The 27,989-nt window shown below is 42.7% G+C and overlaps 1 protein-coding gene across 3 annotated transcripts in view; it reads right to left on the bottom strand.

Moving 5' to 3' along the window:
* Positions 1-27,989, bottom strand: part of SSUH2 (ssu-2 homolog) — a 46,813-nt gene that overhangs the window by 6,339 nt on the left and 12,485 nt on the right. For 2 of the 3 annotated variants that reach the window (XM_078872365.1, XM_078872367.1), the window contains exons 3-11: positions 19,866-19,979; positions 17,058-17,133; positions 12,266-12,395; positions 10,678-10,738; positions 9,883-10,007; positions 6,440-6,502; positions 4,745-4,827; positions 2,457-2,549; positions 1,275-1,380 (exon numbers count right to left, since the gene is read on the bottom strand). In XM_078872365.1, the coding sequence (XP_078728491.1) occupies positions 1,275-1,380; positions 2,457-2,549; positions 4,745-4,827; positions 6,440-6,502; positions 9,883-10,007; positions 10,678-10,738; positions 12,266-12,395; positions 17,058-17,133; positions 19,866-19,979 (851 nt within the window). Of the gene's footprint in view, positions 1-1,274; positions 1,381-2,456; positions 2,550-4,744; positions 4,828-6,439; positions 6,503-9,882; positions 10,008-10,677; positions 10,739-12,265; positions 12,396-17,057; positions 17,134-19,865; positions 19,980-24,709; positions 24,912-27,989 lie in introns of those variants that run through there. The other variant, XM_078872368.1, reaches the window with a different exon arrangement.

Here is a 27,989-nt window from a genome sequence, read left to right as displayed (position 1 = left end):
AATCAAATCACCTATCTGACCAAGTCACCCTAAATGTGCCCAATTCTGTTTGAACTTTGAAAACTAAGCATGGTTGAGCCTGGTTTGTGTAGGACTGCGAGGTGGCCAAAAGATAGCAGTGATGATGAGTGTTACCCGCTCATATGCATTTACTTTCTCCGAGCACTCTGATTTAGTCACGCATACCAATCACGCATCAATGGTATTCACCAAACATCCCAAAGGATGACCCTTCTAAAAAAAGCGTCTTGAGACCGATTGAGGACTTTCTAGGTAAGTAAAAATAATTATCACTTCCTGACCCCACACGCACTTCCCACCAATGAGGGTTGGGAAAAGGGAAATAAGGTATGGGGCTACACCACAGACAGTGGTGTAGCTATTCAGCGCACATGCAGTTAACTGCTTTGAGTCGTACGGGCAGGAGAGGTGTAAAACACGGGCTAAGAAAAGGGGAAAAGAATTTGAGATGGTGGGCATTTCATTCCTTGCACCACAGTCAATGCCAACCGTGCTACACCATACTTAATTTGGAGCTTTCGTGATTGCAGGAATTACTCTTTGGTTCTTTCGGTAAAGTCACGTATAAAGATAAAATAATAAATTAAATACTAGCATACGACGTTTAGTTTGCGACACAAGCAATCATCATCAGGTATAAATGAAATAGAAACACAAATCTAGTATACTTAGAAATACAACAGAGAGTCTGATAACATAACAGTCAACACCCTACCTGGTTGATTACGTTCTTCCTGAGAATGCTAAATTTGAGAGAGAGATAAAACACAGACCCAGAGACATATAGACAGACATATAAGTAGAGACAGATATCACAGAGATACATAGAGAGAGAGACGTACATAGGCACACAGAGAAACCACGTCTCTGTGTCGAGGCCTTAAATAGAGAGAGGGGGTGGAGAGAGAGGGAGGGGTTATAGAAATTAGCATGTCAATGAGTGGCACGCTGCCGAAGCTTGGAAAAATGAGGGGACAGGGAGAGAGACACACTGAATTAAATAACCTAGCAAAATTTCGAAATGTAATGTAATGCAACACAGAGAGTCGGTCAACACACAATTAACGCATAGACTGGTTGATTACATTTTCAAAGATTGCTAAGTTATAACTTTTTGCGGAGCCTTGTGGCTCAGGGAATCTGGAGAATGCGACTTGGGCCTTGGTGCTGCTCCTCTGACACAGAACTGGGCTGCCAACAGCTTAATTCCCAGTGGCTGTGGAAACGTGGCAACAGAGCGGAGTGACTCTCACCAACGGCTGCTCGTCCACAAAGAGTTGCTGGCCATTGGCTTCCTTGAAGAGTTTTGTTGGAAACCCAGTCTGCTCATCGGCCACATATTCATAAAGCTCATTTTTCCTGTTCACGCCAAACAGGAGGGGAAAAGTGGGGTGATATTAAAACACAAATCCATTCATCGCAGAAAATGACTGAACTCCAAAGCCAATCTAAACAAACTACACAAAAGCAGGTTTGTGTTCCTTAGCAATATATATTTAAAAGAATAGAAACTTAAAAAAAACACAAGAGCAGCCCTTGTATTTTCATACGAACAAAAATGCAATGTATAATGTTTACATTTAAATAATTACAGGTATTGAATTGTTTTTTTTTCCTCCACTGAAAACATTCCTTTGCAATTAAATTAATGGTAGGTAACAATAAATCAGCAGCGTTGGAGTGCAAACAAAAATAATTGGTTGGCGAGCGGAAATATGCGGTGCCAATGCCGAGACAAAACCACTTCACTATTATTTTCTGCTTGACCTAAGCTGAGCAGGCATCTGGCACCAATCGACAGGTCAAGCAGATGCTACTTTACCTTCCTGGAATTTAACTTCTGCAAGTAGAACACTTCATTATTTGGTTTACAAAATAAGTTTACCCGCCAGCAGCAATAGTGGTGCTCAAATGATAATCAGATTGACATTCATACAAAACTGTAGGGGGTTAAGGACTCACCTCCTTAGCTATTTAATGAGTTATCCCGATACAGGGTCACGGTCTGATTCAAGAACAATCATATTTGATGTTCAGGTAAATGGTAGCACCTACAACTGGCTGTAGAGTCAACATAAACCCATTACACACAACATACACACATCTAAAAAAAGTGGATTCTTGCACGATATGACGCACGTATTATGAGCTTAAGAATCGACATCAATTGATTAATCGTTCCATCACTTAAACAGCAGCATCATCTGGCTTCAACGAAGTGACCCGCTCAGGCCGATGTCCGATTGTGGTTGAAAACACTAAACATACTGCATCGACTACTTGGCAAGAGGTCTCACTGCCTTTTCTGCACGCTCCTGCACTGCCAAGGCATAGGAATGCAATGTTGTTAATTTAGTTCCAACGGTTTCTCGGCCAGTCCTTGAGACTGCCCGAGGGTTACACAGGAGAGGTTGAATTGAGTTTAGCGGTCTTACCACTTGACAGTGAGCGAGATGAAGAACTTGAGCTGGCCCTTCCCTACGCAGGTGTGGCAGGAGCACTGGCCACTTCCGCTGCAAGTCATGCACCTGTGGACCATAATCATCACTGTCGTCAATCAACAACGTGATCGTCATCGTATCATCATCTGGCTTTTCCTTGATTTTATAGTCATGGGCTTCTGTCTCTATGTAGACAGTGTGAGTTATGCATGGGACTGTTGTTTTTTCCGTTATCGTTGTCCTTAACTCTGGATCTTTGTGTCCTGTTACTTGAAAATGTGCGCTCCAGAATTGGCTTGCTATTTTCTCCGGTTTCAATCGTTTGAATTTTTTCATAGTGATTTTTAAGAATAACTTTAGAATATAAAACTAAGATGAATAGCATCATGAGCTTTACCCGGAAATAACGGATTAGGAAAATGTATAGAATGGGCCACTCCACCCTTGAGTGAGCCCAGTATTTAAGAGCTATAGAAAAGCATTTATTGTCCTATATCACTGTCCCGCAACAGCCTACAACACCTGTTTTTAATTATGGTGGTCACTCATCCATGGTTGTTGTGGGCAGCAGCAGACAGTTCAGCAGATTCTACTGTTGTACTATGTTGGTACATCTCTACTCCCCAACTTCACCAACCAACACCGACCAGCAACGTTACGTATTATCAACTAACTCCCACGACCGCATGGCTTGTGGAGGGGCCTTCATCCAGCAGTGGACTGACAAAAAGTCCTGTACAATTACATCCATTGTCCATTCTAGATTCACATGTCCATGGAAGCCACCTGAATGTTTAATCACAGATGCTCAAGACGTTGTCTGCAGAAAGTGTCAAATGTACTATTCACTCATTTTTCCCCTGACAATGCAACCACAGTGGGAGAATCACAGAATGTAAATACAGAAAAAAGGCAGTGCTGCAATATATTTGAGGTCCGTGGCAACAGTGGTTTATAGATTGGCCGTACATCAAATGAATTTTGTGCAGCATCTGCACACAGAATGTTTTAAATCTTGTCAAGCCACCTGCTGTAAATTAACGCATTGCAAAAACCCAAAGCGTTTTCATTTTTTAAGCCATGAGTTTCCATTTATCTTTTAACCTGGCCTCTAGCTGCAAAAAAAGTCTATGGCAAGAGGATGATCAAACAAATTCCCCTTTGCTGGCACCAATTACATCTGAAGCACATTCAGCCCATAAAATACAAAAAAAACACACGCACAAAGTAAAGCCCTCTGCCAACAAAAAAACTTTGATGGGAAATCAGATTGTATAAATCATGAACAAATTTTACATTGGGCTTACAACAAAGATTTGGGTTCTACCTAAACATTACATTTAGTCATCATTATTCGACTGCCCTTTATCTATCAACTGCTGGATGAAGCCTTGCCAACACCCTGTTAGTCACTGGGGTTATTGGACGATGCTTCACCACGGTGGTCAGTGCAGGTTGGTGAAGGACGGGGCCCAGGACCAGTTCATATATTACTCAGCATTGATGTTAGCCGTGGCAAAGAATTAAAATGAGGTATCATAGCGCAGTGTACTAACCCGTCAGCATTATTATTCATTTAAACATGGCAGGCACACAGTCTCAAGACTCTTTGCAGTTATGTCCTATTTGTAAAGGTGACGTTTGGCCAATTCACCTTTGAGTATCTTTGTTTGTGAATAACACTCCAAGGAAATGGCAAAGTGGACAAGAAAAGCATATAAATATGGTAACACAAAGTAGTGACCTCTTCAAAGCCACACCAGCAGTAAACAAATCCGCACATCTCATGGCAGATCTGCCCACTACATTTAAAGGCCAGCATGCGATTAACGGAACAGCGGCTGGACCACGAACAGCATAGCAGTAAACTGGTGAACTCAAAAAATCCGATGGAGGCATCAAATCGATTGAACGACACACAATAAGCGTGCATTGTGCATACAAAGGCCTCTTAGCCTTATCCAGACCATCGGCTCAGAAGAACTGAATACATGCCCATTATTTTGTCATTTAGACCACCAACTCAGAGTTCAGAAAAGAGACCATTCCAACAGGCAGCAATGAAACAGATACAACCGTAGATCAGGTTTTGTCCTCAATAGGACTCATCAGCACAGTTCATTTATCGTTCACTGCTGCCGTGTGCCGCAGGGAGCTCCGTATATGGAGAGGATTTTAAAGCAATCCAATGTGAATCAACCGAAGCAAATACTGTGGACATCGACTCAAGCTAAGTTGCAATTCAGCAAGGCGTACACAAAGAAGTTGCGGGCAAGTCTCACCTTGTTAAGCCCTGCCCACTGCAATGCGTGCACATCTCATCTCCCATTCTGCGCCCACTCCCGTTGCAATGCCAGCAAGTCACCTTAAGAGAACACATTTTGTTTATTTCAACCACATGTGCCCGAGGACTGAGAGAGAGGGGAAAAAAGAGATCTAAAAGGCACCCAAAACAAAGTGTTGGAACTAATTTTGTTTTAGGCGATGTTATATAATTCCTAATGGCAACATAAAATAAAACACAAGTGTAATACACAAACCACTAAAACTGCCACAAGGTTAATTTTTATTGTTAGAATTGAGATTAATCCGTATTTAAAACAGGTCCTGTTTGTGAGCAAACATTTGCTTTTGGCTCATGTCAATATTTAATTAGCAAATATGTGCAGAAAACCGAATCTCAATGGTGGCAAAGGAAACGAATCTAATTGATGTCTCTGCAGAGTTTAATGATTTGTGCCTCCACCTTCCTCCTCCCTGGTTATTTGATTACTCGTCACATTGCAGGGTCACGATTCGACTCTTTTTAAATCCTTTATATTAAGTTTGCTTGCTTGCTTGCACGCTTACGACCGTGCAAATCTTTCGGTCGTTTTTTATTTATTTAAATCCTTTATATTAAGTTCGCTTGCTTGCTTGCACGCTTACGACCGTGCAAATCTTTCGGTCGTTTTTTAACCCACTTCCCGTGATCCAATCGAGCTAACATTTTCCACACAGACTCGTTGTGCGTGACAATTAATTTTTGTGAAAATTTTTTTGCAAAATGTTACACTTTTTAGGAATTTTTTTTTTTATTTAATTACCAATTGCTTAATGCTGCCAGGCAATCATCTGACCCATAGGTGGCAGCCATCTCAAGCCAGAGGACGAGAAGACTCTAGCTGCCACGCATATAAAGGATTTATAGTGAATAACTTTGTTTTTACGGGTTAATTTTTTTTTGTTAACACTGCCGAGTTTAACGGCCTCCCGTGGCTGCAGCGGTCAGCTGAACCCGCTATATAAAGCATATGAATTGGAAAACACCGATTCTCACAAACGTTATACGATGCACGTATCGTTAGTGAAGAGATAGTCACATTCGACGTATGCTTCGATATGCCTGTCGTGCCAATGTACAAAGACTGGAGTAATGATTTTAAGCGTAAACTCCAAAGTAAAACTGTAATGTATGCTTTATAAAAAATGTGCTTTGTTCCTTCACGCTAAACTATAAGTCAAATGTTAACAAAAATACTGAGAAAATAATTAACGTTAAGGAATGCCGGAGTAAATGCCCTTCTACAAATTCCAGGGAGAAAATTGCAAAATTTATAGTTAGTGTAAATCACACTTCGCTCACATCCATTTGAAAATAATAATCGTAGCCAATTAATGAGGAATGTAAATATAACTAGATATATATACACACACACAAGCGTCTCAATGCAATGACTGTTCACATATTTTTATAGATGTTTTTTTCTGTAAACGGAAGTAACATATTCCATCACTATTATGAAATCCAAACACACCATATTTGTTCAAATACTTTTCTTCGTGCAACTTCCAATTGCGTTCACATATACTGCATGATGGGCATCACAACTTAAAATGCGATTTCCGCACATTTTTTTTTATAGACTTGTGGCCAAACCAAGAAATGCTAACAAATTGGGACAGATGAGAAGCTTAAGACCGAGCATGCAACTTACTCTTCCAAGGGCTGTACACTTTGAGCACGGCTTGCGTGCCATGCCAAGGCAGTCGTTGCAAGGCTGCAACGGAAGAAAACAAAGCGAGTCAGCGACGCTACAACCAAAACACAAAAACAAAGTCGATTGATGTGCGCATTCCCAAAGCGTTTCCTGAAACGTTTAGTCGAGTGGCGCGATGGTAGCTGGTGGCGTTATCGAAAGGAAACTGCGAGGTGGTGTAGCACCTCCGATGTGTTTTTCGGTTGTACCGCGTGCTGTTCGGCACGATGTCCGATGATGACATGAAGTTACTAGCTGCTGCTGCCAGTACAGATGGCGCCACAGTGGCAAGATGTTAACTACCTCGCCTGGTATGCAGGAGGTTGTGGGTTCGATCCTGGAGTTTGCGTGTTCTCCCTCTGGTAGCGTGGATTTGTCTCCGGATCCTCCGGATTTCCCTCCACGTTTAGAAACATGCGAGAAGAGTATTTGGCTCCTATAAATTCCCACATGATAAGCCACTTCGTTGAGCTATCATTTGTGGCCAGGTCGTTTCTGGTAAAATAAAAAAAAATAGTTTAAATAGTTTATATAGTATGATGTAGGCCATCTAATGTTTATTTATCATGTAGGGCTATGGTAGCCAATGTATTTATTAATTTATTATATGAAACGGCAGCAGCAAGAAACTTTATAGAATCAACGGAGAATGTGAGCTGCTTCCTTCAGTTTTCTGAAGCAGCTCCCAGCATGTGAAGCAAAACGTTGGACATCGTGTTGAATAGTGTGCGGTAAGATCCAAAATGCATCACAGCGCTATGCAGCACAAGCGCAAAAACCTTTTAGATGTATATGGATATATACTACATCTGGCATGAATGCATTTTAATCTTGACTTAAAGCTTTCGTAACTTGCAGGAATTCATATTTGTTGGGTCTTTCGGTAAAGTCACATAGATACGTGACTTTAGACACGTGACTTTACCAAAAGAACCAAAGAATATGCATTTTAATCATTCCAGGGTTTTGCAGGATATACATTTTTTTAAAAGTTAGAGGCACACATCTACTTCACAAAGAGAACTGAGAGGGGAGTAAAATGAATTTGAAACACGCTGGGTGCCTATTTAAATAACAGCTCTTAACACTGACGTGATAAAAAAAAAACTGCTGACTAGTAACTCAAGGAAAATCCTCATTATGTAGAGTTTGAGGCAAAAAAAAAAAGAACTGGACATGTGTGTGTTTAAAACTGAGTTCACCAATGACAAACTTAAATTGCCTTCGCAGGGCTGACGGGCAGGAATGCCGTACAATATATGAAACAAATAAGTTAAGAGGAATTCACTGCTGAATGTTTTCAAGAACAAATTGGCCTATCTTAAATCATAAGCAAACGCACGATTTGGTGATTCTGCATTCTGGCAATGGTGCACAAGCAGACGCAACATAGAACTCAACACATTTATCAATAACACTGTGGCCTAAATGTATAGCATATACATTTACATGTCTTTATACTTAAATTAAATAATGGAATTAACCAATATAAATATAAGTGCTATGAAGATGGACCATAAAATATACATATATTTTATTTATCAGGTAAAGCCCACTGAGTTTATTAGCTCTTTCTCAGAGGTGACCTGGCCACGCATGATAGCTCATGGAAGTGGCTTATCTCATCATTATATGTCGTAATGTATAGTTGCAGACCTATGCCATTTTAATGTTATAATCCCTTGTTCATCATGACGTCCTTTTTACTTTGATGTCTCAACAGCATGACGGAGATCGCATGACGTGAGGGTTCTGCCTTTGTAGTGAGGGTTGTAAGGTGACGCCCAGGAGGGGGCGCCTCGGCCCCCCATGTGGAGTGACGTCAGCTGCTAATTATTAATAATGGGGGGGGGGGGGTGTCCATTTGGAGGATGTAACCTTATCATGATTATTAATGAGGGGGGCTGTTCGATGTGGAGTTATGTCACGAGTGTTGCACACAGACATTCTTGGCTCATTATAGTAGATAATAATAATGGGGGTGTGTGCATTTGGAGGACGTCACCTGCTCATGAATATTAATGAGGGGGGCTGGTCGATGTGGAGTGACGTCACGAGCGTTAAGGACAGACATTCCTGGGTGATTATAGTAGGTATGCTGGAATTATTTCCTACATCTTATAGGCTTGTTAAAGTGTTCCACTGTTTATCTTATTATATATACCAAGAGTGAAATGCCACATTCCTGTGGTAGTAGATACTGCATTTTATAGATTCAGATACCCAGCGATATATCTGACAATATATTATTATGCTAGTTTAAAGAAAACCTCATTTATTTATAAGAAAAATATCTGCATCTTAATCTTATAATTCAGGTAGAAGTGTTCACACTCGCGAGCTATCCACTACGCAGATTAAATGCAATATCTTATAATGCATTATAATCCTATCTCTCCTTACACAGTCAAGCCACCATATGTTTTGTGTTTGGGGGGGTTCACAAATCAGTGGTGATGTAACAAATAGTAAATCTTGTAACGTTTTCGCAAAGCTGCTGCCCCCGTATTATTCTGCATGCCACCCACAGCTGTATTTAGCGCCACGGTTGAAATTGAACAGGAATCCTAATCATTTGGCCGAAAATCAGTCACTTTTCTGCAAGAAAGCCTGTTTCGGATGAGACATAGCACTTGTGGCTTGCGGTGGCGGCACAATCCAAGGGTATCTCATCCCCCGCCTGCCCCCCCCACCCCCCATTGCTCCATTCCGCTTAGCGAACATTTAGAGAAATAAACAAAACCGACAATGTGTGTTTCCATATCCTCCCATCCCTTGTGCTCACAGGTTAAGCTGGCGAACGAGTGGCTGTATTGTGACAAGTGTTACACTGGCGATTTGCAAAGCAAAAACTCTTTCGTCTCCGTTCCTGAGGAACAAAATGTGCTTACTCCATGTCATAATTTACCGTGTCAACTAGTGTGACAAGCAGTGTCATGTGCTAAGCACACAAAAATTCACCCTTCCAGCGTGGTTCTATGAATTGTCCCGAATTGGGGTTGTGGCTCAATTCGAGCATTAAGTATTGTTTTGTCTCATTTATACTGTTCATCTCAATTGGTCCATCTTCTTCTTGGTTCTTTCGGTAAAGTCACGTAGAATGGAAATAATAAAATAATAAAAATAAAACATTATACAATTTTTTATATTATAGAATTTGATTATGTTTTATTTATTTATTTTTTCCATTCTACGTGACTTTACCGAAAGAACCAAGAAGATGAATCCCTGCAGTCACGAAAGCTTTAAATCAAAATTTGGTCCATCTTGTTCATCGTTTACAGCCGTTCGTCAATTTATTCGTAAATGAAGCCACTTCCCACACCATGTGAAACACTTTACCCATGCTGCTCATTCAGACATTAACTGATCGACTAATAATACGTTTGAAATCCACCAACCCGAATAGAAGATGTGTTGGGAACAGGCACTTTTTTCTTGTCCGGAGTGAACATGCTCGGGGTATTGACCAAGATGTCCCACGGCAGAGGGGCTGGTTCATAATGAACAGCTTCCGACGGGTTCCCTGTATGCCATCAAAATGTTAATTACAACGACTAAAACTGAAATGTCATATATTACAAACACTTCATATTAGCCTTTGAACATCACAGTGAAAGAGACAAAGCTCTTCTTGTTGATACAATAGCAAGGCTTTGTGTTCCGGACAAGCTGACACAAGTTTGAAGTTTCGTTATTAACGGCGCACTATGGTCCAGTGTGCCAATATAGCGCTCTCGTGATGTATGTACGATGAATTTATTTCGCACCGTACGTAGTCAACCGTGATAATCGTAGGTGCGATGCATTGCATTGACATTGTAAGGCAGTGACATCACCAGATCCCTATTTTGTAGCTACGAAATAAAAGTATATTAATTATTAGGCTTGCCTTCCTTTAGCACAAAGCCAACGTGAAACATCTGAAGGATGCGTAAACAAAAAAATATGCTAACAGATGTATGACAATGTCTGAAAAGTTTGGCGAGTGCATCTCTGACATTTTCCAACTTTATAGGGTGTAAGTAAAAGCACAGATTGGATATAAAACACAACTCTGGTAAGCCTTAGAATGACATATTAAGAAAAAATAAATTTAGCATGCTGAGAAACATATATAGAAAAATATATCCAAATGCATTTTTTTTTATGCTTCATGAATTTTTTTACGAAACGATAAAAGTGAGTTACGGTACCGCTGAACGGCTCGTGTTCCCAGGCTGTGGTCCGCTCTTCGGTGAAAGTCTCCAGATGATACTACGCAAATAAAATAACACCAACAAGATATATAGATAGTTGTTCATGAACCGCGTCTGAGTCGTGTAAACCCATTGAGATTTCCAGCAGCTATGATACTTTTAAAAGCTGCTTTGGTGTTTGAGAATGCTAAAATCTACATCACGATGGCCCGATGGCCATATGGGTGCTTTAAAACGTGTCTTTCAGTCACTTAACCGACCAACTTTTTAGTAAAATTGAGCGGGCTTGAGCAGGTGGGCAAGAATAACTACCAGGTGACAACCAAAGGAGAGAATGCGCCCAAAAGGTGCATCCATCGTCAGAGATTAATCGATGAGACCGGCAAGTGCTCAGTGGATTGTTGCATCGCAAGATCGTGAGTGATGGCAACCCGCCTGGGGAGGCGGCCTTCATCCAGCAGTGGGATTGATCATGGCTAAAGATGATGAACCACTCGGTAAGAATGAGCATACATTTTGGGGGGAAATTTGCATCTTGACGGAACAGCCGAAACACATCGCCTTGGCGATTTGCACCATCACTGGTAATGGAGATATTAGCACAGTTTCACTCAAAAAAAATTTCAATCACTCCAAGTGTGATGAGAACTCAGAAGCTAAGCATGGCCGAGCCTGGCTAGTGCTTGGATGGGCGACCACCATGCACAGACAGGTCGTCATAGGTCTTGCGTGGTTACGCAGTGGGCAGCACAAGGCGGTATAGTAAAATCCATTGTTGTACTGTACTTCAATGCTCCCCACCTTCACTGACCTGCCCTGACTAGCAGCAGTGTATTAACAAAGAGGCTGTACATATACATTCAGTTCATCAATCAGTGCATGCAGGAGGAACAGAGACATGCGAGATTGTAAGGATAATGATTTTTATGTATGGGCCGTTTGATCAAATGCCTCAGAATCTCAAAGTGCCTCAGATCAGATATTATACAGGAAGGAACAACAGTTCCACACTGCCCACCAGGGATTATTTGTCTGTCTGTCGTGCATAGCCACGCCCTCGATTTGTATTTCATAGAGCGCTTCGGGTGGGCTCAGCACCACGTGACGCGCCACCCCACGCAACTTGCGCCGCGTGACACGGATCGCACGAATGCGCCGTCCAACCAAGTTCCTACCTGCCCACTCCGAAGGAACGTGTTCTCAACCGTCCCATCGCCCGTCAGCCATGAAGCCAAGGGGAACCCAGTGGCAGCTCTCCTTATGGAGCATTTGGTGTGTGCAGCACCAGCTTGCAAATGGGTATAGTCTGCCAGGAAGGGGTGATGTTGGTATGTGGTTTTCCCAATTTAAGTAATTTGTCAGTAGTTGTTCAAATTTGGCAAAGTTGGACCATGACGCCGGCACACACGGGCCAACTCTTCTTTTGAAGAATGTTAATGGCTTCTTTAACGTCCACCCGTTAATACTCCCGCAGAATCGTCGACCATGGAACTGCGAACCTCTGTGACAAGTGGCAAATGCGCTGCCACTCGTTAAGGAAGACCTGAACGTTATCTAGGACTGCTAGCGATGAAGGCACGCTCACCCGGTAGGTGTTGTGTGGGAGGAGCTCGGTGAAGACCATGCCATTCACAGGCTCTTTGCTGTAGCAGCACTTCGAAGAGACAAACTGCATCAGCGCCTCCTTTGCCTCCTCCTCGCTGATGGCCGGGATGCTGTGTGGTGACAAACATTGATTAATGGATATCAATCACGAGCAGAAAAACTGTGATTCAGAGGGCAGCCACCCCTCCCACTTCTCTTCCCCCTCCTCGACCCCTCTTATCTCTGTCACCTGTCCCACTCTTCCCCTCTGTCACCCACCCTTCCTGTATTTAAGATACTTCCAGAATTGTCCTTCCTTCAGAGGTTAACTTCCTCAAATTTGTTTTCCCACTTCGTCTTGCATAAGATTATTGTGCATCAAAGGAAACTTTTTATTGCTTCTCCTGGAAGATGTTTTAGTGGAGGTCTTCCTCTTCTTCCAGATGCCACTTGGCTAGATTCGAAAGAAACGTTTTTTGTTTGTTCATGAGTTGATTGGCAAACTGGATTGTCCTTCATACATAATAGACAATGAGTCATTAAATAATACATAGATGTCCTTTATTTATTCACTGATCGACAAAATACTTTTTCAGGAAGGTCCCGCATTCCACACGATTGTTTGGCTTCTGGGAGGAAACTGGAATATATGGATAAAACCGTGAGTACTACAACAGTGAAGCTCTACACTGCCATCTCTTGGTCAGAGTTTGGAAGTTGCGCATCGTTGTACGATCCACCAACCCTCACATCCAAAGTGCTAGACTGAACAGGTGTGTCCTACCATGCATTCAAAACACAGAGTATGTTGTTATAACATGAAGCCTTGGCTGGCAGGGTATCACAGTGGAACCACTCGTGTCTCAAGGCGATAAGGCCTTGGGTTTAATTCCCAACTTAGTACACCTTTGCTACGTTTAGTTTACATGTTGCCCCCTCTTCTGCATGAGTTTCCTCCAGGATATCTGCTTTCCTCCCATAGCAAAATTAAATCCCAAACAATGTAACCGGTATTGGCCAAACATGCCAATGCTGAAAACATTATCTGCAAATTACTCAATTGGGATTACACACAGCAGCATTCGCTCTCAACTCCGAAGAATTGGTAGGACCCTCCTGATAATTATACGGCGAATCTAAATACTTAGAATCAATTAGCTTGGTGCTCAGATAATTTACCAATGTTCCAGATGGCCATTTGTTGATTTTATAGAGAATATAAGCTAAATGTGCACTACACTGTAGTTTGGAGAGTATAGAGCAAAGGCTACTGGTCTAAATGACTGCATGGAGATCGCAAGATCATTTTACACCATGTATACATTAAGTATGCTCCATAAGATGCCACTGAATGTTCCTAATTCATGCTAATTATGAACTAAATATTTTCCACTTTCACTAGCCGAGATATGTTTGGCAATTATGTACACGATTGTATGCTAATTATATACAATTTGAATTTATAAAACGAATATATGCAACAACATCTTGAAGTACCAAATAATCAAGATTATCTAGTGCTTGCCTGTGACCATGCGCTCGGTTTTGTGCAGCTTCTTGAGATGTGTGGCATGAATTCAAATAGTAAAATTGGACACGTTTTACTTAAGTGTGGAGATCCAGTGCCATCTGGCTGCAGAGAGCTAGAATGGCAATTGTGCTGCTCATGAATATCTTTGTTGCCATGAAGACATCTTGCACTTTTGCACTTTGAAAATGAATGGCATATGATGTAGCAGCACTACGCTCAGGAATTATAGCCTTAAAATAGGGCACCACCATTCTTATTTACAAACACTGCCTTATAACAAAAAATACATAGTTCGTTTAAACCATGTGCTGCCCATCCACACACACAAAGTGTGCAAAGACAAATATCCCCTGTATAACCTTGTAGACAGCCGAAGCTTTTGCTATTTGCAAGCATGAGCAACTGCTAAGGCCCGAATTTGGGGGAGATGTGGCTTAGCAACAATGCCCAGTTGCCTTCGTCTCCCCAGAGCTTACATTTATACACTGTACAAAGCACTCATTAACAGATAAGCCAACCCTACAGGAGGCCCTGCACCAGTTCAGATATCACGTGGCAAGCAAATATACTCAGGTCGACAGGTGCATATCGTAGTGAGCTAACCATTGCACCACTGGTCCAAAGACAAAGATCACCCCGTTTATCTGTTTGGGCAAGTGCTGTTAGCGAGCACCTATGAAGGCCAGTAAGTTACACGAGGGGTGGGTGGTCAGGACCATGCCTTTGTCTCCCCGGCGGTGATGTTTACACACCGCACCAGGTACTCATTTGAGGCTGAATCGACCTAGAGGAGGTCCAAGACCGGTTCAGATAATCGTCACTGGCGTTGGCCGTGAGCGGGAATTGAACTCGGTTTGGTCGGGTTTGTAGCGCAGCACACGGACCGTTGCACTACTGCTCCCCACTGCTTCCTCCACACACAAGTATACATCATGGACTTGCAAACCCAACTGTGACTGTCAATACACACCCTCATCACACTCCTCTCCACCTGGGCCTCGCAAATGCCATACAGATCTTGTCTTAATGCATAAAGCGCCTTGACCAAGGCGCTGAATAAATAATTTGATATTTGTACAGCAAACGTGTGATGAGATGTGTTTATGAGAAGGATGGTCGTACATGAAGATGTTTTTCATGAAATAAACAATGATGGAAGAGACAATGAGTGGTTGATGAGTCAGTGAGTGAGTGTGATGAATGGGTAGGAAAGTTGGGAAAGGGGATGGTGGTGTTAATGATGGAGGGGGAAGAGGATTTTGGGTAACGGAGGGAAAATTTGTCAGCTTTAAGAGAAGAACGAAAAATGGTCAGTGAAGCTGATTGTTTGACGTGTCGGGGCAGCTTGCTTCAGTGTAAGGGGGCCAGAAGCAAAAACGAATGGACTCGTGATTGGGCACAAGGAGGATGGGGAATAGACAGGTATCTCCATCTCAGCATCTGGAATATTGCTGATTATTGTGTTGGACTGTAAATTGGGCTGTGTACGTATTTGTCCACCTTGTCCCCCCCCTCCTCCCCTTGGTAGGTTCTATGCCTACTTAAGCCAATCACGATAATGAGTAGCTACAAATTTATGATAACCAAACTTGATTGCCTTGCCACAGCTGAAACCTGTGAAGCATTAAATAAATACAATTTGGATTTACATTGTGCCTAAAGCCAACTGGATTTAAAAATGCTGCTGTTGTTGTCGGCATTGTCCTTCTTGCATGAAGATGATGTTGCCGACAGGTCTCATGTCTTGCGTGTGCGTCTGTGTCTGTGTGGACCCATATGTGAACGGCAGCCTTTCCCACTTGTAGCTTGATGTTTGAAGGAACGTTGCCACGTTGAGATTTTAATTGTTCAAGAAGCTGGACAAAAGTTTAACGTGTGCTTTAGCGAACCCTCTGAAAAGGGGGTATATAGATAATATACTTCATGACAAGGTGTGATTGAACAGAATTCGTAGAGAAGAGACAGTCAGCAATGGGTTAAGGTAAAAAAAGAGAAAGGCTTGAGCATGAACTTGAACTGGGGCAGGAAGTTCGTTGCATATATGACAGCAGGAGAGAATTCCAGACAGTGAGGGCAACGGCAGAGAAGGAGCGACATCCAAGCGAGTGAAGGCCGACTTAAGTGTTTTAATAGGAAGGTTTGGTTGCAGGATCAGAGAACAAATTAAGGGGAGAAGAGTGATATTTGAGGGGAGAGATAGGCCAATCAGCTATTGTGTCCACACTTATTGTCATACAATATATTAACATTTCAAGGAGCAGCCCTTTTTTAGAGCATATCTATATATATAAAATCGCAAATCCGTCTGTCTGTCCGTCTGTCTGTCTGTGTGTGTGTCTGTCTGTCTGTGTGTGTCTGTTTGTCTGTGTGTCGCCGGACCATACGCAGTTTCATTGGACGGCGGTTGCCCCTGGCAACGGGTAGCAACGCATTCGCTGCGGGGTGGACGCCATTTTTAATTCCCGTTAAAAATATGCGCACGCATTAACACGCGACTCTGAGGTAAATTCATCAAAGTTTCACGTCCTCTTCACTCCCCCCCACCACAATGTGTGCAATTACTATTATAGGGTTGGTAGATAATAAAATTATAGCGATTAGACAGTATTATTGTAGCGCGGGGGGGGGGGTAACGGCCCCTGTACCCAGCCTCAGCCGGGTGGGCAATTTAGGCGAGGCCGGAGGCTCTGCACGGTACTAGGCCTCGACACCCCACCACACTATAGGCCGTACATATTACTGCACAGCGGCCCAGGAGATCGTGGCTGGGGGGGGGGGGGGCAGGGGTAGCAGCCCATCTGTGTATATATGTAAGGTTATTAAGAAATATATTTTTCACCCGGGCAACGCCGGGTACTTATGCTAGTAAATAAATGAAAACAAGCAATGAACAGCCTTCATAAGCTGCCAAAATACATTGCCATTCCATCTGTGGGTTTTTTTTTTAATCACCGTTGCTAAGCACAGGTCCAAAGCAACAAACATTACTGCTGTTTCTTTATTATATTTCAACAGGAGCCCGGTACGGAGACATGAGAGTGGGGATGGGTATAGAAAATCCGCGGACCTCAGTCCCAAACACTACACATCTGGGTTTAAAGCGGGGGGGGGGGGGGGGTAATGTTTTTTGAGCTGAGCAAGGTTATGAAAAACCTGATCGGAGGGATTTCCAAAGTCGAGAGGTGCAAGGGAAGAAGCAGGTACACAAAGTGTTTTGACCCGCTGTGCGGTAGTGTGCGTTGTCCTCTGGGAACTTAAATACCTGTAGGTCTGCGGAGGGCCATTGGGCCGTGGACCCGGCTGTGGCAACATCCCATCAGGAGGTGGCACATTGTGGTCTAGGAGAACACAAGACAATAATAACACCACTCTCAGTTGTGTTCCTTCATTGGACCGGGTAACAACACTTACCTGTGGAGTTCAGTCAAAGCAGGTCACGTACGTAGAACTTTTATCGTACCGTACGTAGCCAACAGTGCTAATCAGAGGTGCGTTGGAATGACAACATACTAAACACAAAAAGCAGTTCTAATGAAAAGTTTTAAATCTGGAACTTAAAAGTGCATAGCTCCAGCGGCTTCCTAATATCGTAAAGAAGGGCGTTCCAGACACCCGCTGAAGCGCATTTGCAAGCGGGTGATGCATTGACCATCTTTGTTCAATAGCCAGGCAAAAGCCATGCATTTATACAAGATTTGTACATAAGCATGTACAAAAACATATATATATAATGATAAAATAATAATAAATGAAAATAACTAAAAAACACATTTTAAATAATAATAGATGCAAATAAATAAATTAAATCACGACGTTTCGGAGGCAACACATGCTTCCATCATCAGGTGTAAAAAGCACAGCAAAATAACTGTAGTGAGAACAGTTATTTTGCTGTGCCTTTTTACACCTGATGAAGGAAGATTGCGTTGCCTCTGAAACGTGATTTAATTGATTTATTTTCATTTATTATTATTTTAAAAATATATTTGTATTATTTTATTATTTTCTACCTACGTGACTTTACCGAAAAAACCTAAGATATGAATCCTTGCAGTCACGAAAGCTTCAAATCTAGAAGCATGTACAAGTATTTTGTCATCCCTGCACTGGATTGTTAGACCATAACTACACAATGCAGAGAAAGTGGGGGTTGGTGAAGAAATGGAATGTAGATATGGCAGCATACAACCATGGATTTTGCTGCACTTCTCTCTTCTGCACACCACATTGTCATCCCCCGCCCACCCCCGCAGCCTATAACACCTGTTTAATACATAGTAGTCACACAGCCAATCACTATCCAGGCTCAATTATGCTTAGCTTCTGAGACGTGATGAGATCAGGCGCGCACTCTGGGTTATTTGGTCATAGGCCAAAGCAGGTTGCTTTTCCCAAAAAACTGGGTTATAGTGACATGCAAACAGTCCATCAAGGTGCTAAAGTTTCGTGAAAGGAAAAATAAAAACATTGTGGATGTACACATATAGCCGTTTCTGCAGGATATCACCGTGGCACAAGCTCTGCCATATGGGGTTATACAAATGGCTGCGTCTGCACTTTCTCACATGTGAACAACCCTTGCAAACGCCGGTCGTCACAAACCCACCACAGTACAACTTTTCACATTCACCAATCTCTCCCATCGAAATGGCAATTGAGTCATTACATGAGGTACATGTTTTTTTGGTTTAGAATGGAAAATTTCCACGTGGAAGAGAAATATATTTGAATCAAACACATTTGTTATGTAATTTACTGCCCTTTTTAAATGTATTGTAATGTTTGTGTTATTATGTTAATGTATTTAATAGCCTATTTACGTATTTATTTAAGGCAACTTATTCCAAAGAGAGGTTTTCGTAGGCTAATATCGTTATCCGTGAAATTTGATATTCACGAGCACTTCGGGAAGTTAGCCCGCGTCGCGAACTGGCCATACTGTACTTCGCCATGCTGGTTAGTGCAGGCTGGTGAAGCAGGAGTCAGGGTTGGGAGGGGTGCTCAAGATAAGTTCTGATATCACTCACCACTGGTGCTAGCCATGGCCAGGCCAGATTGTTTATGTTAATATATTCATAAATATGTATTAAACATGCTCACTGAATTGTTTTACAGCATATATAATATATCAAAATGTATTTTTAAATATACCTAAACATATAGTTAAGATGATACCGTATACAACATTTCAATGGCCAATTTCAACGAGTGAAATGTAAAACGAGAAAATATGAACTATTTCACATTTGCTGATGACATTTTCATGATAGCAAACCAATGGAAATGAATTACAGGAAATGATAACATTAACTCAAGGAGACTGAAAATATTTCTGTTGGGATCGACATACAAGGAAAACATGAAGATATGTTTATAGCTATATGTATGTATGTTGAGCTTCTTTTGCATCGTACGTAGCCAACCATGCAAATCTGATGTGCACAGGCCACCTGAGCGCTTCTATGAATATTGCAACAATGACCACAACGCTATTTTAGAATACTCGGAAATGCCGTTACACTCAAGCGACCAGCAACAAACAACACTGCTAAATTCTAGATTTGAAGCTTTCGTGACTGCAAGGATTCATACTCTTAGGTTTTTTCGGTAAAGTAGGTAAAAAATTAAATTTAAATTAATAAAAGTAAAATAAAAATCACGACGTTTCGGAGGTAACACAAGCTTCCGTCTTCAGGTGGAACCGTCACAGCACGATTGCTGTATCAAGTACTTGATACAGCAATCGTGCTGTCACGGTTCAGCAATCGTGCTGTGAAGGTTCCACCTGAAGACAGAAGCTTGTGTTGCCTCCGAAACGTCGTGATTTTTATTTTACTTTTATTAATTTTAATTTTATTTTTTACCTACATGACTTTATCGAAAAAAGCCTAAGAGTATAGCACTGCTAAAGTTGTCATAGACATATCTACCTTTCTTGCGGAATATTCTGTGGATGGGAGTGGCGAAAACCAGAGTTTGGAAAGCCCCATCACGGACATGTCGAGGAAGCCATACAACAGCTCCATGCGCCGCCGTGTGGTACTGGAGGGGAGCAGAGGCAGTGACTCACCAGGGCCCATGGGTGTCCCCTCGTAGCCGGGCATGTTTGGCGGGGGTGCCGACGGCGCCGAAGGCATGGATGGAAGAGCTCCCGCTTCTCCTCCTGTCATCGGGTCTTGCGAGCCTGCGATACGATCCGATACAACAACAAAAGCAAAGAGTCACCCGACTTCACAGCTAGCAGCAGCTGCAGTGCTCGGTGCCAGAAACTAAAATCTCTCGGCTGAGCAATTTAAGCTAGCGAGAAAGTTAAGAACCGATGTCCTACCCATTTACAAATGATAGAGATCTCATCAGATCCAGGAAAAATGCAGGCCAGTGTGTGTCGACAACTAACAGATAAATTATATGTAAACAACACTTGTAAACAGCAGAGGACAGTGCAGAAAATGCCATTGTTAGCATGTTCAATCCTCACCACCTTCACCAACTAGCACTGACCAGGACGGTGAAGTATGATCGAATAACCACCAGACCAGCATGGTGCGGGAGGCCCTCATCCAGCAGTGTATTGATAAAAGGGCAGTCCAAGTGCAAACATAATTTTTTTGGTTTTATTCACCACTTTACCATAAAGCGGTGTGTCATACAGAAGCGGGAATAAACGCAGGGGGCATTTTAGTGCTTCTAACATTGGACAACTTCAACATGGATATGAAAACAAATTTTACATTATAATGTTAAGTATATATCAACCATGTATGAAAGTATATATCAATGTAATCTTTATAATTGTCTGCCAACTTATCATCACATGGGTTAATCAGTTATTAGCTTGTGCCCACTGATGAATGGTTTCCAAAGTAAGATGTCATTAATCTACAAGAAGCCAACGTGATCTAAAGTGTTAAACATTGCACAGGATCAACAGGGTGTATGCTTAAAATAAATCCAGAATTGTGTACATATCTGCACATGCACACAGTTATAAATGTCACTCCAGTATTCAGCTTTACACATTCTGGCTCAAAATAAAGTTTCCACGAGCGTACAACATTCGAACTGCGCAGTCAGGAACAAAGTCGGGGGAGTGCTATCGAACACGACACTTGTTTCCTGTCGACTTCAGCGTTGCTTCCATGGCGGCAGCTGTTCAACGCACGTTCCAATGCTCGCTCCCAAAGGTCAATCGAGTAACTTCACGCACAATACACTAGCCTTTCCCAACGTTCGGCCAGCAGGAGATCTCCACTGTGATGAATTACGGTTATTGCATACCCACTGGAGAGTTAATGTCTCATTGGGCTCTAGCAGGGCATGGTGGCACATGGCTATAATCCAGGGGTTTGAAGGCAAGAGTCGGTGGATAAACAGAACCCATACTCAGATTGGAGGTGACCAGTATATGATTACATTGGTTGAACAGTGGTAACATTTGTGCCTCAGAGCAAGAAGGACATGGGGTCGATTCCCCACTCGGGAATCTTTGTGTGCAGAATGTGTACTTCCCTGTTCTGCATGGGCTTCCACTGGATTCTCCAATTTCCTCCCATAAATAAAAAAACGTACAATATAACTGTTATTGGCCAAACATCCCAATGATGAAAAAAATACCTGAAACTTACTCAAATACTGTAGCAACGTTGCCCACTACTGAAAAAGGATCGTCCTGAAAAAATATTGAGACTCAGTGAGGCTTTTCTGGATAAACAAGTGGGGTTGGCGAATCGATGTTTGCAGGCATTTGCGTGTTACCCCTTGGTAGACGAATGTTTTCTCTGGATATACTGGATACCTCCCACATTCAAACACTCCATTTAATAGACGGTGCCAAATATCCCAAATGCAGAACCTTCCTGAAAAAAAGTATTTATCCTCAAGGCTTTGCTGGATAGATTACAGACTCATAATATAAGCCGTGCTATAACATAGGTGCTCAGAGCAAGGAATTTCACATCGTTTACCAGGATAGGAAAAAACTGTGGTGCTTATGTAGACCTTGAATTTGCCTCGTACTATTTCTGCAAAACTTGGTCAAGTAACCTATATGGAGAGACGGATATATGCGAAGGAGACAAATAGTCTGCTTATCTGTTAAGATTCTCCACAAAAAACCTCGTGATTATTTTGAGTTTTCTAGGATATAACTTTACATCAAACCAGGACGGATATATTTAAAGAAAGGGTCCCTGCCTATAACATATGGCCAGTTCACCAGTAATAACGCAAGGGTGCCCGACTGCTGATGATACATTGTGTCAAAACCGGTCCTAATTGTTTATCTAAATGCTATTCAAGCACTCCCAGAAGCCTGTGGGGCGTTTGGGATGTGTATAAAACGCTTTAATTTGTATGTGAAAACACAAATATATACCTTTCTGTTATTTGCATTCTCCACAACAATGCTAATAATTGTATTCAGTTATATGTTTATGAAGCAAAACTCTTGCAGGATTTGAAAATAAGAGAGGCAGACATTCAGAAGAGGAACTTGTGGGCGGAAACTCTCTCAGCCGGGCAAGTCTCCCAGATTTAATAGGAGAGGATGCACTTTTCAGCTGTACTGTATAACCCATTGTGGCCACTGTTTCAGTACTGTACTGTTCTTTACAATGTGATCGTTAAACAGCCACTGTGAGCAGATTTGTTACGGCCACTATCATAATGTCAACAGCTTCTCGCGTATATATCACGTGTGCTTCTGGGAAGAAGTGTGTGTGTGTATAGGGGGTGTAAAAGATGCATCGATTCATCAAACGATTTACATTGTCTTAATGCTCATCATACGTGCATCAAATAACACGTGTAAGAATTGATGTTTGAAACTTAACGTACATTTAGGCCGATGGATCGAACAAACGTGTAGAAACACACGGGGAAAACATGAGAGACAAAGTACAAATGAGAGAGTGAAGCATACGAACAGAACCAGGGGTATAAATAACAAAACTTGATCCAACTGCTGGGTTACAATCGCTGCACCCCTAAAAAAACTCATCTTTCTCTGCTTTCCCCTAACACGTTAAACTTGATGTTTACTCTCTCCATTGGGAGTTTCACAACTGGTTATTTACAAGCCCATGTTGACACTATCGGGTGGAGTGGTGGCACAAAGGTTAGCGCATTGCACTTGTGACCCTGGCGATCCGAGTTCAATTCCTGTCCATGGGTTAACAGCAGCGGTGAGAAATATATGAACGGGTACTGCCCTCCCTTACCAGCCCACACTGACCAGCATAGTAAAGTATGGCCAAACAATCCGCATGACGTAAAGGCATGGGGGAGGCCACCATCAAGCATCGGTGGACTGATCCACGGGGTTTTCACGACAATTATTTAACATAAACAAGTTCATTATTAGTCAGCGTAGACAAGGAAGAACATAGATGGGGCCTAGAAATCAGTTGTGAGTGTAAATGGCATCTTAAGAGCTAAGCGCGCGGGTTGGTTGGTGTGTGCTCTAGAAATACAAAGAAGTCACACAAGCGATGAATGAAATCAGCATGGCGATCAGGTTGCATGAACTCAATGCATGCCTCAATAGGCGTTGCCCTCGCCAGAGACGTGGAGTTAACCCGACTGGGATGTGACTGTCAGTGGGAGATGGAACTATCTCATACCTGTCAAACCATTATCATTGTCTGCCTTATTACAGACAAATTCAGACCTTATTGGTCACCCCGTGCCCCTATAAATCTCACCGTTCATCCTACAAAGTCCCATCAGAAGGGAGAATCACAAACAAATATACAAAAAATAAAATACGATACAAAAACTGTTTTTTGTATTAAGTTTGATAACTGGTGTCAATGATGCTACTCATCATACTACTCGTCTGTGATTTGCAAGCTGCTGTTGCTTGCTTGATATGTGGATCCACACACTCACATACCTGTCAAAGCCTTATCAGTGCCCTACCTTACTACAGACAAATTCAGATCTTATTGGTCACCCCGTGCCCTTATAACATCACATGGGAGAAACACAAATATACACAAAAAACTTGTTTTGCCCTTATTGAAACGGCTGTACGTCGTACAAACCTGAAAGTTAAAATTCCCTGTACAAGAATACGGGGTGAACCGTATGGGTTTGACAGCTCTGCTACTTTGGCTCGGCTTTTCCACTGAACTGCACACGACTTACATTATCCTGCGTAGTATAGCAGCCAACATGCAAGTGAATACTTTCTTAATTGGCCATTTGTTAATCGTAGCATTGTTATTGCAACATCATTGGCGGTGATTGCATGACGTTTATGAAAATAAAGTCGTTTTAGAGGCCTATGCTGGTCTGTCTGAGTAATTAAACATGTGAAGTGTGTTTAGTCTTCGAAAACCTACAATACAGTACTCGCTATTTACTTAATGGCATCCTATGGTTCTTTAACATGCACAAACATGCAGAATAAAAATATGATAAACAATATAACTTATACTGTAACGAGAGAACAGCAATACAGTATATATACGAATCGCTGCCTATGAATACGTCAAAGTACGTGCACTTATGAGAGTAACGCAACAAAATGAATAACATTTAATTAAATTGTAAGGCCACAATACGCGTTCAATACCATTAATATTATGAAATAAAACGGGTTAAGACGTTCAGACACCAAATAGAAACCTTTATAAAATTGCCCAGTAAGTTTAAAACAAACACCGCCAACGTACACGGTTACAGTGCGTTCCGCATTGAATTCTAATAGCAAGACAAAGCAATGTAGCAACTTGTAAAAGCATCGTTATTCTACAACATTATACGCACACACACGTTAAAGTAAACTGTCAAACAATTACACTGTTTTAGTGCAAGCGGCGGCCACGTTTTCAAATGACTTAGTCAATTTTACAATCAAATAACCAGCCAGGAGCATAAAGCAAGCAGCAACAGCGATATCAACTTTCTCACCCATGAACGCCGGGTTTTCCATGTTTCGTTAAGTTTCTTTCGCTCTCTTTCCCGAAGACAATTCGCAAAAGTGCCGGTCGTGAAGACGTCCTTGAACAGTAATACTTGAAACAACAACAACCACCACCACCAACCCTAACAACGTACAGCCGAACCTCTCTTCCTCGAAGGAACGCTGAAACAATTGCAATTGTTGAATTTGCCTTCCGTGTTGGAAGGCTTTTTTTTTGGGTTTCGTTATCTGCTCAACAACAGCCACAAAGCCACCACCAGAGGTCCCCCACCACCAGCAGCACCACCAGCAGCATCAGCCCCCCCACGTCATTTCTCGCCGGGCCCGGGGCTCTTTACTCTCTTAGAGCAGAAGCCCACAGCGACTTCCTTTCGCGATGTTAACGTCAAAATGTTTTTGTATAAATGTGTGTGGATGTGGAATGAGGAACAAGAAGTTTTAACGTGAGCCGGTGGTCATCACCCACGCGTTCTCGTTTTCCCGCTGTTGTTTTAACACAAGCCCCGATAATTCGGCGTTTCTCTTTACAAGCAAATGTTACCAGAGCGCAATGTGTTGCTTTCTTTATTTTAAAAAATCTAAATACACTACTTGCAATGGGGGGGGGGGGGCATGGGGGGTGCACGCAACTGCGGTTTAAATCGGTGCGGTCTGCACTCGGGGAGTTTGACGCAATATCGATGATGATGATGGTGATGAAATCCAGTCAACGTCGCGTTTCCTTCACAGATTAAGTCATATCTCGAGAACACATTACGTGCTCATTACGGAATCCCCTTGTGAAACACGCAGACGGCTTGATGGAGATATACAGCCACGGTGGTGGAAAAAAACCCTGAAATTAATCAACGATGTTGCATTGCAGCATACGTACAGCAGCCCTCTGCCAATACACTGCTGGATAAGGGCTTCCTCGGACAGTGCAGGTGGTTGTACTGGTAGGAACCTCCTCATTACACCAGCCCACAGGGGATTAGTGTGTCCGTCCGTCCGTCTGTCGTGCATGGAGGGGCTGGGTGGGGAGGGTGGGGCTGGGTGGAGAGGGGCTGGGTGGGGGGAGATGGGTGGGGGGTTGGGCTGGGTGGGGAGGGGAGGGTGAGGAGGGGCTGGGTGGGGGGTGGGAGGGAGGGGCTGGTTGGGGAGGGGCTGGGTGGGGAGGGTGGGGAGGGGCTGGGTGGGGGCTGGGTGGGGGGTGGGAGGGGCTGGGTGGGGAGGGGCAGGGTGGGGAGGGGCTGGTCACCCCGTGGTGCCCTTATACTGTAAAACTCAACGTTTAACCTACTCACGCCGGCTTGTGCCCGCCCTCACAGTCGGCCATATTTGCGGAATACACCACGCCGCCGTTGACCCTGGCCATTGACCGAGCAACCCAACGTTCCTACCAGCTCCCTCCGCAGGAATGTGTTTATTTGACCATACTTGCTGCTCACCACACTGATCCAGTACAGGTTGATGTGAGGGCATAGAAGTACAATGCAACAACAATGCACATTGCTGCGCCAACCCTCTTTTGCCCACCAGGTAGCAGCAGCTTATGACAGAAAGAGCTTGTTTCATACCGTGGGATCTTTTCGCCAGTATAAAAGTATTAAAAATAAGAATAAGTATCACTCTTTCTGGCAAGAAAACAGGTGTTAAGGTGTTCAAACCCAAAATAGATACCTTTCGCAAAGGAATGAAGTCTGCATTAACCACATATACTTGTGATGAACATGCAAACAAACATGCTCTGACAAAACTCTTTGGATCTTTCGGTAAAGCCACGTAGGCTGAAATAATATTAGATCATGACGTTTCGGTCGTGATCTATTATTGTTTCAGACAGACGCTTGTGTTGCGACCGACACGTCGTGATCTATTATTTTTTCTACCCACGTGACTTTACCGAAAGAACCAAAAAGTATGGATCCCTGCAGTCACGAAAGCTTCAAATCAAGAATGCTCTGACAATAGATAGCATTGTCTTTGAAACTGATTGGCCTACACCGGAGACAGCCTTCTTCATGGCCTAGTCTCACCATCAGTGTCAGAGCAGAGAACAACTCCAAAAGGCGAACAGCACAAAGACAATGCACGTATCAGAGCATCTATTGTATGGGGTGAGCAGCTATACCATGGGATCTTTTTTGCCAGTATCAAAGGATGAAAAATAAGGGTAAAACGTATTATTTTTCTTATCTTGTTAGTGCATTACAGTCACTTATTCGGCACTATCCAGAATCAACCCAGCTTCGTATCCGAGGTCTGACGAAAATGAGCACATTCTGAATGATTTGGTCACAGGCTTATATTTTAAACCCTTCTTTTAATTCATGAAAAAATGCTGGCGCTGTGAAATAGTATTTCATGGACATTGTACTGTACCATGTATTTCACTGTTAAACCGAGCTACACAGATCCACGCACTGTTCAGTCATGTCTGTCATGCAGACAGAAATGGCTGAGCAGCAGTGGCTCATGTAAAAAAAGATATTTAAATCCCCTTTGTCAATCCACTACCATATGAAGGCCTCCCCCATGTCCAATTGGTCATGGGTTTGTTTTGACCATACTTCACATCGATCGGGGTGGTTTAAACGTAGCCGAGCATAGCCGTTGGAAGTAAGGCACACTACATTAATAGTTTTTGCTAACGTCGCAATGTAGCAGCATACCAACAACTCCCCATTTTTACGTATCCACTATCCAAGATCAATCCTGCTTAGCTGCCGTGTAATGTCATGCTTGCGGTTTTTTTCCCTTCGAGGCACAATGTTGCCCATTAAGGGGCCATCCATTTAGTACGTACGCAAAAATCTGTCAAAACCCTTGTCAGTAGATCATTCCATACGCAAGCGTACGCTTGCGTACGTACTAAATGGATGGCCCCAAAAGTGGCCTCTTTCACTTTGACTCAATTTTGAAATGGTATACTGGAAAGGCAGGTGGCCCACTCCCTGATGACAAGGGTAAGGAACAGCGTCTCTGTGTCCATACCACTTTCTTTTGTCAAGCCTAGGGGGCAGCAGTTAGCACAATCCATGGGGGTCGTGCTCACCCCCGCGGTTTTTCATAGGAAGGGTATAAAAGGCTTCGGAATGGATACCGTCCAGGAGAGATGTCTAATGTGTGTTGGGAATGTTAACTCCACGTTAGGGTGACAAAATCCACGAGTACAAGACATGAAACACGTGTGGCGTTGGGGGGCTGCCATGCCAAAAAGTTTGAGAACCACGAGCCAAGGGTAAATGGTCAATACAAACTAATTTGAATATATGCATCTACAGC

Source organism: Lampetra fluviatilis, chromosome 34 (genome assembly GCF_964198595.1).
Source record: "Lampetra fluviatilis chromosome 34, kcLamFluv1.1, whole genome shotgun sequence".
NCBI classification, from domain to species: domain Eukaryota; kingdom Metazoa; phylum Chordata; class Hyperoartia; order Petromyzontiformes; family Petromyzontidae; genus Lampetra; species Lampetra fluviatilis.
Note: the sequence above shows the minus strand (reverse complement) of the source record. Positions and strands in the feature narration are given on the sequence as shown.